Genomic DNA, 14086 nt, shown 5'->3' on the forward strand with positions numbered 1-14086 from the left:
ACATCCCTGCAGCCCCCACCGGGGCACCACTGTACCCCGGTACCTGCAGCCTCCCCCTCCCCCCTCCCCCCGTGTTATACATCCCCTGCACGCGCCTGCAGCCCCGCATCTTGCAGCCTCGCACCCCTCCCTCCCCGCGCTCACGTATTTGCGCGCCCCGCAGCGCCGCACCCAGCACTTCCCCGCCACGCCGCCAGGGGGCGCTGCGAAGGGACGCGGCGATGGGCGCGGTCTAGGCGGGGGCGCGGTCTCACCGGCGGGGCACGGGGAGGAGGCGTGGCGGCGCGGTGACGCACGGGGGCGCGTCTCGGCGGGGCGGCACGGGCTGGCGGCGCGGAGCGGTACCGCAGCCATGTACCGGGCCCTGTACAGCTTCCGCTCGGCCGAGCCCAACTCGCTGCCGTTCGCCGCCGGGGAGACGTTCCTGCTGCTGGAGCGCAGCAACCAGCACTGGTGGCTCGTCACGCGGGCCGGCTCCGGGGAGACGGGCTACGCGCCGGCCTCCTACCTCCAGCGGCTGCAGGTGGGCCGGGGGCGGCGGGCCCCGGGGGGGCAGCGGAGGGCGGGGAGCCGCGCGCCGGGGCGGCACGAGTGGGTGTCGCACCGCGGTGGCTGCGGTAGCGGAGCGCTCCGGGTCTCGCGCCCGAGGTGCCGGCCGTGCGGTGATGCCGTGCAGTGCGGCTGTGCGCCGTGCGGGCGGCCGGCCGGGCGCGGGGACGCCGGGGTACGGGGACGCGGGGCTGACAGCAGCCTGGCGGCGGCTCGTCCTGCCGCCGGGGCGCACGGCTGGCGTCTGTATAAGCCCTTAAGTAGTTTACAGGCGCTATTCATTTACAGGGCGAAGGCCTTATTTAAAGCCCCGCGGTGGCACTGCTCCGGGCTGCTGCTCCTGCAGCCCCTTCTCTGCTGCCCGTCGGGCACGATGTGATGTGTGCTCGTCACGGTGGGCAGCCGCCTTCTGCCCTGCGGCCTTCTGGAGCGGCCCTCCAGCGCTGCCCCGCTGTGGTCGTTCTGGTTTCAAAATCTTCCAGGAAAAAGCATTTTGCTTTTGAACTTATGTTTGTTATTCATGTTATGTTTTGCTGTAGCCCCAAAGCGCTCAGAGGTCGCTCACCATCTGCTGTGGGTGACCCCATCAGTCTGTTGGTCGCCCACTGACACTGAAGTAGAGCTGCTCACGACCCTGTGATGCTCAGTTCAGCTGCGGCTTCCCCAGTGCTCATGGAGCTCATAGCAGGAAACAGACAAGCTTTTCCTGCAGCCTCTCATCTTCATTTGGTGACGAAGTTTCTGGAGCCAGAACTCTCCTAGTGGTGCAGGAGGCAGCAGGACCCAAACTGCTGTCCTGCAGCTGTGGTAGTGCCCCATCTGTGTTATTCTGATGAGCTGAAGTCAACCTGCATGGCAGTGGGGCCCTGCGTGGGAGAGCATCCTCTGGCTGAGCTGGGCTGTGGCCATTTGCTGAGCATCAGCCTCCTGACCAACCTCAGCTTTAAAAAGGCACTGATGCCAATTAGTAACAGTCCTTTGCAAGGCAAATTAATTCCGCCCCAATCGCAACAGGGAAAATGCAGCTCCTGATTAGCAAGGAGAGCGACTGGCCAACAGGAGTCACCATTGTAAAGCGAGGCATGGCTGTCAGCAGTGCGTCAGGTTCCAGGTGAGTGCCAGCAGCAGCTCTGAGCCCTTGCAGCAATGCTGGGGGGAGCACGGGGCTGCTTTCCTAGTGCCACCCACTGCTGGGAGCATCAGCTTCCTTCTGATTCGCAGGTTTGCCCTGTCTCCAGGCCCTGCTGGCTCAGGCTGTGTTCCCCATGTTGGCAGAGGTGTTAACATTGCCTGGTGAGGAGGGGAGTGGTAGCTCTGAGCCGTTCTGGTGAGAACATGGACACAGCTGAGAGCACAGTGAGCAATTTAAGGATGCCTCAGGTTGCTCTATCTTTTTCTGCAGGAACAAACAGGCATGTGATAAAAATAAGACTGCTTCACGCAGCCTAGCAACAACTTAGAATTCTCCTGCAGCATAAGCAAATGCACAGAGGCACAGCACAGGTGATCCTGGTTGGATAGGCATGGTGTTTCATTACCTCAGCTGAAGAGAGGGGAGGGTTTTGGAAAGGAGTGAAGCATGAGCTCCCTTTGCTTGCAGGAAACTCCTTCATCCTGATGCATTTTGTAGTATTGATGCATGCCCTGGGCTTACGTGGCTGCTTTTCTACAAGGACAGCAAACAGGTCAGTTCAGCAGCACCTCCTGGAGCTGGTATTGATGTGATTTGGGTCAGAAGGTGAGCAGAGGGCTGTGGCACTGACCATCTCCTGCACTGCCGTGGAGCCCGAATCGCCATGTGTCATCAGTTCCAGATCTGCCACAGCTTGTAATGGGCGTGAGAGCTTAATCAGAGTGCTCGCACAGATCCTGAATAAGCACTTAGACTAAAAATAAAGTTTTATTTTGGAGAATAAGCAGCTGGTAGTGCTGTGCAGCTGAGGCTGTGTTTCTCAATACATGTAAGGAGTTGAAAAATGAGGCGTTTTTTTTCTGGGCTGTCGCAATAAGAGATGCTATCCTAGCAGAGCTGCTGATGCTTCAAAAGGAAGTTTCATTCTTGAGATTAAATGACAGTCAGGGGAATTAACCATTTCTAATTACTGCAGCTAAAGATTGAACATCTTGGCCAGAAGTTGTGCAATCTTTCACAGTTCTGAATGATTAAAGTAGAAATGCACTAATGGTCTTTGGTTTTTGTTTTTGCTTGGTCACGTATCTTCTGGGGCTCATGGGGATGTGTTCTTCTCACTCAAAATACTTTGATTAAAAACAATTAAGTGCTGTTGTATCAGATCTAAAAACTTGGGACCTGAACTCCCACACCTGAACAGCTCTGTGCCTGTTGGTCCCACTGCTCGTGGTGGCACTGCCAGGCTCTGGGGCTGCTGCCCCTGTGGCTCTCCTTTAGGCTGCTGACTTTAAGGCTGTTGTAGGGTCTGTTCAAAATGGCTGAGCCTCATAGACAGAAAATGTAGATATCCTTCCTGCCGCCCCATTTGCAGGAAAAACATCAACTCTGAAATTTAGTAGAGGCTGACTGGAGATGACTGAACTCACTGTTTGCTCACAGGGAAAGAAAGAGTGCTGAGCAGCAGGAAAACAGAGTTTGGATTGCTTTTCCGTGGGGGAAAATGTGCTGGTATTAATGACTGTGGAAAAACAACATACAGAAGGGTGAAGGCTTCTCCTTGCTGGAGAAGAGTAACATCCATGCTCAGTGCAGGCTGCATGCCAGGAAAGGCTTTGATGGGAGCAGACAGTATCATGGTCGTTGGCTGACCTAAGAAGATTCCCTGCAAGGTCTGGGGCATATTAATTCCTGAGGGGAAAGTCAAATCCCATATAAACGGGTATTTGTCTCTCAGTAGCTGAAACATTGAAAACAGCTGAATCTCTCTGTTAAGGTCATTAAGAGATCTCAGTGCAACAGAAACAACCTCCTCCTTTTCTTCCTTTACTTATACAGCTCAGATGTATGTAAAAATAAGCAGCATTTTTCAGGGCACCCCAGTCACGCTCCCTCGTGAAGGATTTAAACTTTGTCGTTCCCTTTCGAGATCATGCGTGCATCACATGAGCTGCCAGTCCAGGCCTTGGAAGGATGATAAATTCCAGCAGGGAGAGAATTTCATCAGGAGAGAAGAGCCAGCAGCCTTCATGTGCAACTGTAGCATTAGATAGTCTGTAAGAAAATTAGACTTATCTGATGCTGATGCCCTTTGCGGTCAAAGCTACAGCCAGAATGTTATAAGCCATGGCTTCTGACAGAGCTCCGTGTGCAGGTGGGTTAGGAGATAGGCTGCTGCTCCAGCTTGCTGCTCTGCTGCTGAGCCTGTGTGTGCAGATTGCTTTGTTGCATCTGTAGCTAACTTGTGCTCACATAAGAAGGGAAGGAGCTGCTTTCAAGTCCCTGCCATGTGCTGAGGATCAAACAGCTGTGCCACAAAGCCTGGTAGAGGTGATATTTAATGTGCAAGGAGCAGGTTGGTCCCTGCCCTGCAGCAGAGAGGTGCCAGCGCGTCGCCTGGTTTCACACAGAAGACAGTTCTGTGCTACAGAGTGACTGCCACTGAGGGAAGTGTGAAGGATATGGGGCCCATGGCCTCGCTGGGGAGAGGAGTGTGGGGGAGCGCGGCCTCCAGGGCAGCAATCAGCCACGAGTGCATCGCACCCTCTCCGGGCTGTGGGTTGTTGCCTTTTGCTGTAGCTAGACGGGGTGCTGCGTGCCGTGCCTTCCTTCTGCACAGACTGCTCAGCTGAAGCTCATGTGCGTGCAGGCCGTCTGTGAGATGCCGGCTTCTGTGCCCGTGACCTGGAAACGCCAACGTGTGCTGGTCCTGGGCTCTGCTCAGCTGCGCACCGGGTTTAATTTGGAAAAAGAGAAAGCTGTCAGAGTGTGTGCTAGATAATTCCAGGCTGTGGGTCACGTCTTGTTAAATCACCAGTTCCACATTCAGGATAGATCTCTTCCAAGCAAAAGCTGTTATTTCTTGGTTTGTTTATTTTTTGCCACTACGAGTGAGGTAGAGCTTTGCAAGGCAGAAATCTGAGGGCAGGCCCCAGCTCACAGGCTTGCCTTGTGTTAGCTAAAAACAAAGGGATGAAGGTGTGCCAAGGTCCCCAAAATAGTGACCCTCCTTTAGGGAGGTGGGGCTCATCGGGGGCAAAAGGGTCCTGAGTGCTGTTCCTGCCTGGTGTTTGCTCAGCGTTGCCTGGCTCTGCCTGTCCTGCCCTGCAGGCTCGGCCCCATGCCACAAACAGGAGATCCAAATTGCTGTCGACGGGTTTTCAAGGTTGGGAGCTCTGTGTCAGCTGGGCTCAGTGCAGTGTCTGTGTGCCACAACGGGTGCGTTCCGGGACCAAACAGATGGCTGCCTGAAGAGATCAAGCTGAAGCTCCCCACCAAGCAGACAAATGCAAACCTCGGTGGCCGTGCAGTCTCGTGTGGTGACAGCCCCATTTTGGGTGAGCTCAGTGAGCTCTGCACCCAGGGAGGCTGCTCACAGATGGCCTTTTTCCATCCCTTCCTGAGAAAAAGATGTATATTAGAAGAAGAAAGAAGGGGTAGCGTGATGTGACCATCCAGGATCAGGTGTGTTGTGCCCTGTTGGTGAGTCTCACTGCAGTACCCTCCTTTTGGCCCTGTTCCTGAGGAGCATCCTGCAGCAATGGGTTACCACTGTCCTTGGGTGGAGTTCTGGCTCACCATACGCTGTCAGGGCTCGTGTGTCAGGGAATCCCATCCTTTTTTTTTTTTTTTTCATGTGTAAGGAATAATTGCATTAAAACCCAGTACATGAAGAAGGAACAATGAGCAGAAAAGTTCTTCACCTACTTAATGTATAAGCTTAGGGATTTTCTTGAGCCTTGCAGAGTCAGTGTTTGTAGCTGGAGGCTCTTCCACCTGACACTGTGCCCCTGAATTGCTCTTCTTTTAAGTAACAAAGTATTGTCTGCCTTAAAATCACCTTTGTGATTTAGACTAAAAAATGCATCCCATGTAATGGTTTTTGGACTTGATTTAGAGCTTGTCTTTGGATGCTTGATGACAAGAGGGAACTGCATCATTGAAATAATTGTGAAGTTATTAAAAAGGCTGTACAATATAGTTCTTTACATCAGGGATGGGAACAAGCCCCTCCAGCATCCCTTTTTGGGAAGCATGATTTTGTCTGTGGTCTTTGGCTCCTAGAAGCCTCCCCCTTGTGATATGGGACAGCACCTGAGACTTCTGTGTGCATGAACCACGTTTGGAATGGCTGTATGCTTGAGCTGCTTATTCTTGAGATCTGATTTAGAAGTTTAAGATCTCAAGGTAACATTGAGCTCCGATCACTTCAAAAGCTTTTAAACACAGTGCTATAGTATTGATATCTGAGCGACACATTCTCCCAACAGAAGCACTGTTGACAATGGTTGGTCTTTTGCTGAGCTGTAGATGAACACAACCATCTACCAGCTGGGCCATGTGGTGTATAGAGTCATCTAGGTTGGAAAAGACGTTCAAGATCATCAGGTGCAACCATCAGCCTGATCTACAGGATCCCATCACTAAGCCCTGTGTGAGCGTGGAAGGGCAGCCAGCTCCACCTGGAGCATTCAGAGGGTAAAAAAAGGGAGAGACAGCCACCATGGGCTTCCCAGCCGTGCGCCCTGAGAGTGCTGTAGCCCCGTGCTGGCTCTGAGACAGCTTCCAGCCCTTCTCTGCCCCACGGTGGTCTTGTGCACCGAAGGGTTCTCTGGGTCCCACTTGTTCTGCTGGGGCTGAGCTGAGCCCTGGCCATCTCCTGTCCGGTGGGATCTGTCTCGCTTTGAATGGACATGAAAGTCTCTTTGGAATAAGTTCATTTTAATTTGTCCTTGTGCTGCTGAGCAAGATGGAGACTGATGAGAGTGAATGGGGCATGCGAAAAGGTGGATGTGAGAAATCAATGCTGTAATAAGGCAAATGAGCTGGGGTGAAAGTTTTGTACGTGAGAAGCAAGCAGTCCAGCAAATCTAGGTTTCTCCTCTTCACTGCCTTGGGCAGTGAGGAAAACAGGATTATGGCTGTTTTGCTGCCTTTAGCACAATGTCCTAAGAGGACATTCTCTTCCCGTTCCAATTTCTTCATGTTTTCTGAGCCTCTGTCATTTTAAGCTGCAAAAGGAGTTGGGATTATAACTTGCAGCTCGAGCAGCAGGCTGTTTTTTCCCCTCAGATAGTGTGGACACTAATGAATTGCTTTTCTTCCGTGACCCACCTCTTGCTTTGCTGTGGGTGAAGTGTCAGCAAATCCAGTTGAACTCTTTAAAATCTAAGAGGGGGAGGAAAAAAAAAAGCAACTTAAAGCAACCCCCGTATCTGTTCTTGAGCTGAATTTGGTGATAACAGCAAGTTAGCCTCCTTCCACTGATAAACACAGCTCGACTTGCAATTCTCAAGATACTTTTGTAGGTCAGCGTGGAAACTGTCGCTGTGTCTTCGGTTTTGCAGCCCAGAAAAATCGTGCATTGTCCACCCCCACCATCTGCCAGTCAAAAAGCAGCTCACAAGGCCTCAGGTCTTAAGTTTGCACTGGTGGGGTTTGTGGTGTTCTTTTTTGGTTTGTGCTCTGCCTTCATGGTCACGCACGCAGCAGCTCTAGTTGTGAGATGCAGCTACAGATCTCTGTGGTGTCTTCATTCTCTCTCAGCAAGAGTTAACATTCTCTTTATCGTTGTCCCAGGATAGCTCAATTGTGTTGACTCCCTGAATTTGCTGTGTGTCTCAGCAGAAGCATCCGCTTTACCAGGAATAAATATGCTTGCAGCAGCAGCTCTTAATAAATAAGAACATTGGCAGGCCTGGGGTTTTTTTCTATGGCCAATTAGCATGCTTTACCTCTTGACAGCAACGCAGCCTGTGTTGTGTATTCCAGCCCTTCTGGTGCCTTTTCCCTTGCTGTCCTGCACCTGCACCCTCCACAGTCTTTTTATGGTTCTGGGCACCAGAAGAAGCATCATACAGAAATGATTTTTTTTTTTTTCAGTTGTCTACTTTGGAGAGACTTTGTAAGCATGCTTTCTGAATGCCATTAGCAGGAGCAGTCCTCAAGGATCTCCTTTTCCCTTCACTCCATCCCTGCTGGCGCCACAATTGAATGCCAGCGACTTGCATGGCTTCCCAGGCTTGTTTCTTCTTGACTCCATCTTTACCCCCTGTTGAAGCCATAGCCAGCAAACATGATCACCTGCAAAGGGTGTTTCTGTGGCTGTGTTTTAGGCTTGCAACCGTGTTTTTGCTGAATCTGTCAGAGCGCATATGGGCTGAGACTTGCAGTCTGGCCCAGGCATCTCCAGCACTCTGGGAAGTTAGAAATTAAGCATGACCAAAAATGCAACAAATGTAGGTGGTTTTTTTTCTTCATGTGCTTAGGATAACTGCATGTGAGTCACCTGGGAGCTGTGCTGAGTCTCATTGAGAAGTGAGGGGCATCTGGAGTGTTGGCTTGAGGCTACTTATACATCACATGTCCTCGAATAGTTTCTTGCACTTTACTGCATTGACTTTCCTTCCACTTTTATATATCCTGTTCTTAACCCTGAGCCTTCTACAGTACAGAGACTATCTGCAATTTCCTTTTCAGTATAGGCGTTAGCTCTAAAATATGTGCATGTGCTTTCTTTTCTTTCCCCTGCACAGATGCAGTGACCATTACTTGATCGTGCTTCATGCTGACTCATCTCGCAAACCGTGTGCCAAAAGGATGCTGAGCAGCCAAACCTTAAAGCCAGGACGCTCTGTCTGCCAGCTATTTACCTGGGACAGACAGCGAGACATCCCCTGGAGAGCAGATAACAGGAAGAGCTCTGCTCAGCCAGCGCAGGCTGCAGCCCCGTTGCAGTTTGGTGGCTGTGCCCCTGTGCTGCCCATTGGACTTGGTGTGTTCTGAGAGCCGCTCGTGCCTGCGCTGCCTGGTTAGCACATCTCCTGCCGGGAGCTCTGCCTCCTGCTTTAGCGGGATTTGCACAACAGAAGCCCTTTCCCCTTCTCTCCCTTCTCTTCGTTTCCCATTTGCTCACGCTGTCTGCTCCAGCAGCTGCTGTCAGCGGGAGCACACGGGCTGTCTGCGGGCCGGCTCTTTGTCAGCAGGGCTCAGCCACGTCTTTGTTTGCTCACTGCTCGGCAGAGATGCTGCAGGTTGGTTAGGGGCATTGCTCATCCTGTTTGCTCAGCAGTCAGAGCGGTTGCCCGTTGTTCCTAATGCATTTTTATGGTGTGTGTTTAAGTGCTGCCAGGCGTAGTTTCTTTGTACCGAGAGGAGTAAGTGAATGCCTGTCTCTTGGCTGACAACCTGGGGACTGAAGTGTTCTGATTGGGGCTGCAAAAAGGGGAAGGGAAAGCATCTGAATTTCCTAAAGCAAACCAAAAGGGCTGAGTTCTGTTATTTCTGTACGAACTGCGTGGTTCGGAAGGGGGAAGTCTTATCTGTACATCGCTGTGCCATGGAGCTGTAGAACAAAGGCCAGCTGGCTTTTTGTAAATCACTGCAGCCATCATTTAAATCTGGAAGGATTACAGCGTGCAGACGGCCGGGCGGTGACTGGGGACGGGCTGCATGTGACCTCAGAGGTGGTGCTGGTCTCTGGTGTGAGCAACAAAGAGCCAGTCTGTGCCTGCATGCGCCAGCAGGATCGCACCCCAGTCCCAGCAGTGTCGGTGCAGCTGCGTGAAAACAGAGCTGTCACCAGAGACAAAACTTTGTCTGTCCTCTGCCGTGGTGTTGTGAGAGCATGACATGGTGGTGCTGCCGTGTGTCCCTGGCTCAGCCTGCTCTGCGTTCGTGGGCTGCTGTCACGGATGTGGGGTCTTGCACACGTGGGGCAGCTCAGCCTGTCCGCGCTGATGCAGCTGTCAACCTGCTTGTCTGGAAAATGCCTTTCGGAAAGGTGTGATTATTCTGGGCTACTGGGCAAGCTCTTCTGTGCGACTGCATTTAAACAACACGGGGTGGTATCTGAGGAGAAATCCAGGCAGTGAGGGAGGTGCCACGTGGGACAGAAGGAAATCGGCAGGTGGCCCCGAGGAGGTCCTCTATTTGCTCATGTTATTAGCAAGGAGAGAGGAAATAATGATTTATTGATGCTTCTGTAATTCTCCTCTGCTGGGCTACGAAGGGAGAAATTTGGTTTTCTTTCTGATATTCTGGGGACTAATTGAGATGTAAGGGCTGCCTGGAGGGCAGCTCTTCTGCAGGGCTGTGGGTGCCCCGTGTCTCAGCTGTGACCGAGCTGAGGATCTGCCATCTGCACAGCTCAGCGAGCAGCAAGTTAATGCTGCGCTTTGATTTGAGCCCTTCTGCCAGGGCTGCGTTAACAGAGGGTTGGGTGGGAAAACACAGGGAAGAGCACGGCAGCAAAAAGCTGGTTGTCACTGTTCTGTTCTGTCAGTGTAAGAATGCCGTGCTGTGTAGAAAGGCAGCAGTGCCTGTGGCTGCAGTGGGACGGCGGAGCTATGGCGTGGCAAGCACTGCCAGCATGCAGGGATGGAGAGCAGGGCTCACATGGACCATGGGCACAGCAGCGTGAAAGGTGGAATAACATCCTTACCAGAGAGCTGTGGTGCCCCATCCCTGGCTGTGCTCGAGGCTGGGTTGGGTGGAGCCCGGGAGGCCTGAGCTGGTGGGGAGCAACCAGTCCACAGCATGGGCTTGGAGCTGGGTGGGTTTTAAGGTCCTTTCCAACCCAAGCTGCTCTGTGGTTGTAGGAACGTGGCCTTCCTTTCCAACGAAGTCATACAGCTGCATTCTAAGTGTTGGGTTTGGCCTTGATCTGATACCTTTGTGAATTTGGTAGGCGTATTTTAACAGACTTGCTTTTATTTTCTGAAGTTTTCCCCTGTTGCTTTCTCTTTTTTTGATCTTTCTTAGGAAAACAAAGCAACCAAAATACTTCCTGTATTTTTCATGCTCCAAGCTGAGGATTGCAGAGGGCTCCCATCCTCACCTTGTGTGCATATCTTTCTCACCGTCTGCAGTTGTTAATTCACATTTGGGTTAGTAATTAGTTAGGGAATAAATAATACATGGCAGGTTATCAGAATGCTGCACTCTGTTGCTGGGGGGGCAGCTCTCCTGACAGGGAGGGGCTGCATTCCACTGCTCTGCGGTCTCTGAGAGGCTGATTCAGGTGTACCCTTGATGAGATCGCAGGGGTCCCAGGTGTGGAAACCTCCTTCTTCCCGTGCCCCTTCACCACAGCTCTTCCCAGCTTCCTGCTGTGTGTTGGGTATGTCTTGTTTCAAGGCTGGCGTGTATCTCAGCCGAGCTGGCTGGCAGGAGGATTAAGTGTTGCTATGACAGTTTGGGTGTGGGGATTTGGAAAAGCCACCAAGTTGCAAAACAAGCAGCAGGAAGAAAACGAGCAAAAATGCAAACACGGAGCAAAGTGACTCTGAAGGGCACCAGACTTTAGGGCTGTCACATTTGTGGCTCTGTGCCTGCAGGGCGGTGAGAGCAGCAGGAGCAGCAGGAGCAGCAGGAGCTGGGTTGCACTGCCATCCGTCCTGCTGTAAGCTCCAGCAGTACATAAGTTCAAGTCACAGCTGAAGCAATGGGCTGACATGTGGGATGTTGCATTTCTCAGGTGCTGGAGCAGGATGTGGTCCTCCAATCCATCGACCGTGCCATCGAGGCTGTGCACAATGCTGCCATGAAGAACGGAGGGAAATACAACCTGGAGCAGAGGGATGTCCTGCAGTGAGTGGGACGGTGCTGGTGGGGGGTGGGCGGTGTGACAGGAGGGTGGGCTGTGCCTGGGGATAGAGATGGCTGCCACCAGTCTGAGTCCCCCTGCTGCAAAGTGCCGTGCCCCGAGAGCTTTCCAGTGCTTTTGCTGACAGCTGCTGGGGCTCCGGTCCAGCACATCAAGTATAGCGGTGCTCCGCTCCTCACACCCTTGGTGTACATAAGGAAGAAGAAGCTGTAGGCTTAGAGGAGAAATCCAGAACCTCTCTGGCTCTTTTCTCCTCTCTGCCAGCCAGGAGTTGTAGCTGTGGTTGGCTGTGTGGCACAGGGCCCTGAAGGCGTTCTCAAATAATTGCTTGTGAGGAGAATTTTATTTTTTTCCTCCTCTGACACCTCGCCCTCTGCACTGAGGCACGCTGGTTTAATCTCAGCTGAACAGTGATTCTAAAGTGCAGGCAATTTCTGGAGCTTGCAATGCAATATGTGACTCTCCCTTGAGGAAGAGCCATTTTTCTCCCATGAGGCGATGAATAAATCATGGGCTTCTTGCAAAGCCTCTTCCTTCCTCCCCTAGAAGTGCTTCCTTAGTTGTTAATGAAACTGGCATCGGCGTTCGCAGTAATATAACCCATTCCAGCACACGTAACCCCAAAGCAATATATCATGTCAGCCCCTTCCTTAAGCTGTGCTCTTCCTGATGTCATCGTTCCTTTTCAGAAAGCTGATCCATCACCGGAAGGAGACCGTGTCCCGCAAAAGCCACTCTCCCACCCCTCAGGGGATGGTGATGACTCAGTCCTCCAGCGACCACCACCTGGACGCGGCGCGGCAGCCCAACGGCGTGTGCCGGACCGGGTACGAGCGGCACCACAGCCTGCCAAACACTGAGTTCGAGGAGGAGGATGAGGGCCCCTATCAGGTAATGGCAGCTGGGCGCCTCTGCGTTCCTCCTTCAGTGGGATAATGCTGCTTGGCTTGTTTAATAAGATGCCTTTATGGCTGAAGTCCCAGAGCAAGTGTTGTGTTGCTTGCTATGGCGCTGCATCCCTGGGTGCAGTAAGCTGATCCTGTGCTGTGTCCATGAAGCCTGGAACTGTCCCTCTGTTGTTCACTCTCTTGATGACTTTTGGGACCTTTGAGGGTCCAAGGCCTTACAGTGCAGGCTCTGCTCTAGACTGAGTGTTTCCTGAGGACTTTCTCAAAGAGTTGCGAGCTCCCCAGAGAACTCTTAGTGAAACAAGGGGAATAAGGGGGGATGGTTTTAAAATGAAACGATGGGAGGTTTAAGGTGAATATTAGGAGGCAGTTTTTCACACAGAGGGTGGTGATACACTGGAACAGGTTGCCCAGGGAGGCTGTGGATGCCCCATCCCTGGAGGCATTCAAGGCCAGGCTGGATGTGGCTCTGGGCTCCTGGTCTGGTGGTTTGTGACCTGCACATAGCAGGAGGTTGAAACTAAATAATCATTGTGGTCCTTTTCAACTGAGGACATTCTATGATTCTGTGGTTCAAAACAGCACCGGCGTGAGCTGCAGAGCTTCCTCCACATACTCAGCACTGCTTTGTTTCCCTCTTCTTGAATCTGCACAGTGATATCTTTGGTTCTTAAGTGTTTATCTGCTGTGGGTGCCAATGTTTACTGCTTAAATCATGAAGAAACAAAGACCCTGCTTTGTCTGAATGCTTCTTGTCATGATAAATTGAAGGTAGGATGCAGGGAATATGATTTATATGTAAAAAAGCAAACTGTGTTACACAATTCCAAGGTTACTGCGTGGTGTCGGCGAGGCTTCAGCGAAGTGGCCAAGGACAAGGACAGATGCAGCAGTTGTTCAGGGAGAGTGATGTGGCCGATTATGCCGTGTGGATACAGCTGTGTTTTAGGGCTAAAGGCTAAGCAGGGCTGAGCACAGTGATTTTTTTCTCCTATAGATGAGCACATACGCTGTAGTTTGTCTTCATCTCCACACGATTATCTGAGGTAGGCAGTGCTTATAAGGCACTGATAGACTGTCACTGCAGCACATGAAGCTGCTTTTGCACGTAAAGAATTGCAAGTTCCCAGAGTGCAAAGGTAGCTCCAGCTTGTGTGGAATGCAGCAATCCCTACAAACTCCATTTTTCTTAGCCTTAGTTTTCCACTCTGGGCAGCCAAACCAGCTCCATTCTCAAGGCTTCACACTATAAGCTTAGGAAATGGAGCACCTGAAGGTCCATTCACCATACTGATTTCCCATCTCTTTCTGGTCTGTGCTTTGGTTGCTTGCCAAAAAGGAGCAGGATGGATCCATTGGCTAACAGAGCTGTTTCTGTCTGATGGCGCCAAGGATGCAGCCAAAAAGATTCCAGCTTAGCCCTGTGCTGAAAGGGCTTGTTGAGGTTATAGCTGCTCAGCGGAGGGGTTTCCTGTATGCTTTAGAAATAGGAAACGGAGGAAACATCACTGCTTTCTTTCACTATATCTGGTTATGCAGCTGTCTGAGAGTCCTGCTGAAAATTAAATTTTCTCAGCAACTCCAGAAAAGCAGAAGTCAGGGCGTGTTTTTTGCTGGGTGCATTTTATGTTTGCATATAAAATCATGAACAGAATTTGAAGTGCAAATTTCCTCTCGGTAGCTTTGTTCCCTGGAGGCTGAACTGGCTGAAATGCATGGAGGTGGCACCATGCTGAGTCTCTGCTCCTTCCCCACAGCAGCACAAGATGGGAGATGCTTCCTCCGTTCTCTCCTCTTTCCCTTGGGGTTTTGATGCCTCCCCCCCTCTGCTCAAACCCACTCTGGAGCACGGGGCCAGAGAGAGGATGGTCATCTCTCACCCCCGTGTCTGGT

General features: G+C 51.8%; 1 protein-coding gene across 1 annotated transcript in view; it reads left to right on the forward strand.

Annotated features, from left to right (window-relative positions):
- Positions 1-352: 352 nt before the first annotated feature.
- The window catches only part of NCKIPSD (NCK interacting protein with SH3 domain), a gene marked incomplete at both ends in the record, with an annotated part of 33667 nt that continues 19933 nt past the window's right edge, over positions 353-14086 (forward strand). The window contains 3 exons of the mRNA XM_079540369.1: positions 353-523; positions 11157-11269; positions 11975-12176. Coding sequence (XP_079396495.1) covers positions 353-523; positions 11157-11269; positions 11975-12176 — 486 coding nt within the window. The remainder of the gene's footprint in view (positions 524-11156; positions 11270-11974; positions 12177-14086) is intronic.

The sequence above is a fragment of the Tetrao urogallus genome (assembly GCF_951394365.1).
Source record: "Tetrao urogallus genome assembly, chromosome: 10".
NCBI lineage: Eukaryota > Metazoa > Chordata > Aves > Galliformes > Phasianidae > Tetrao > Tetrao urogallus.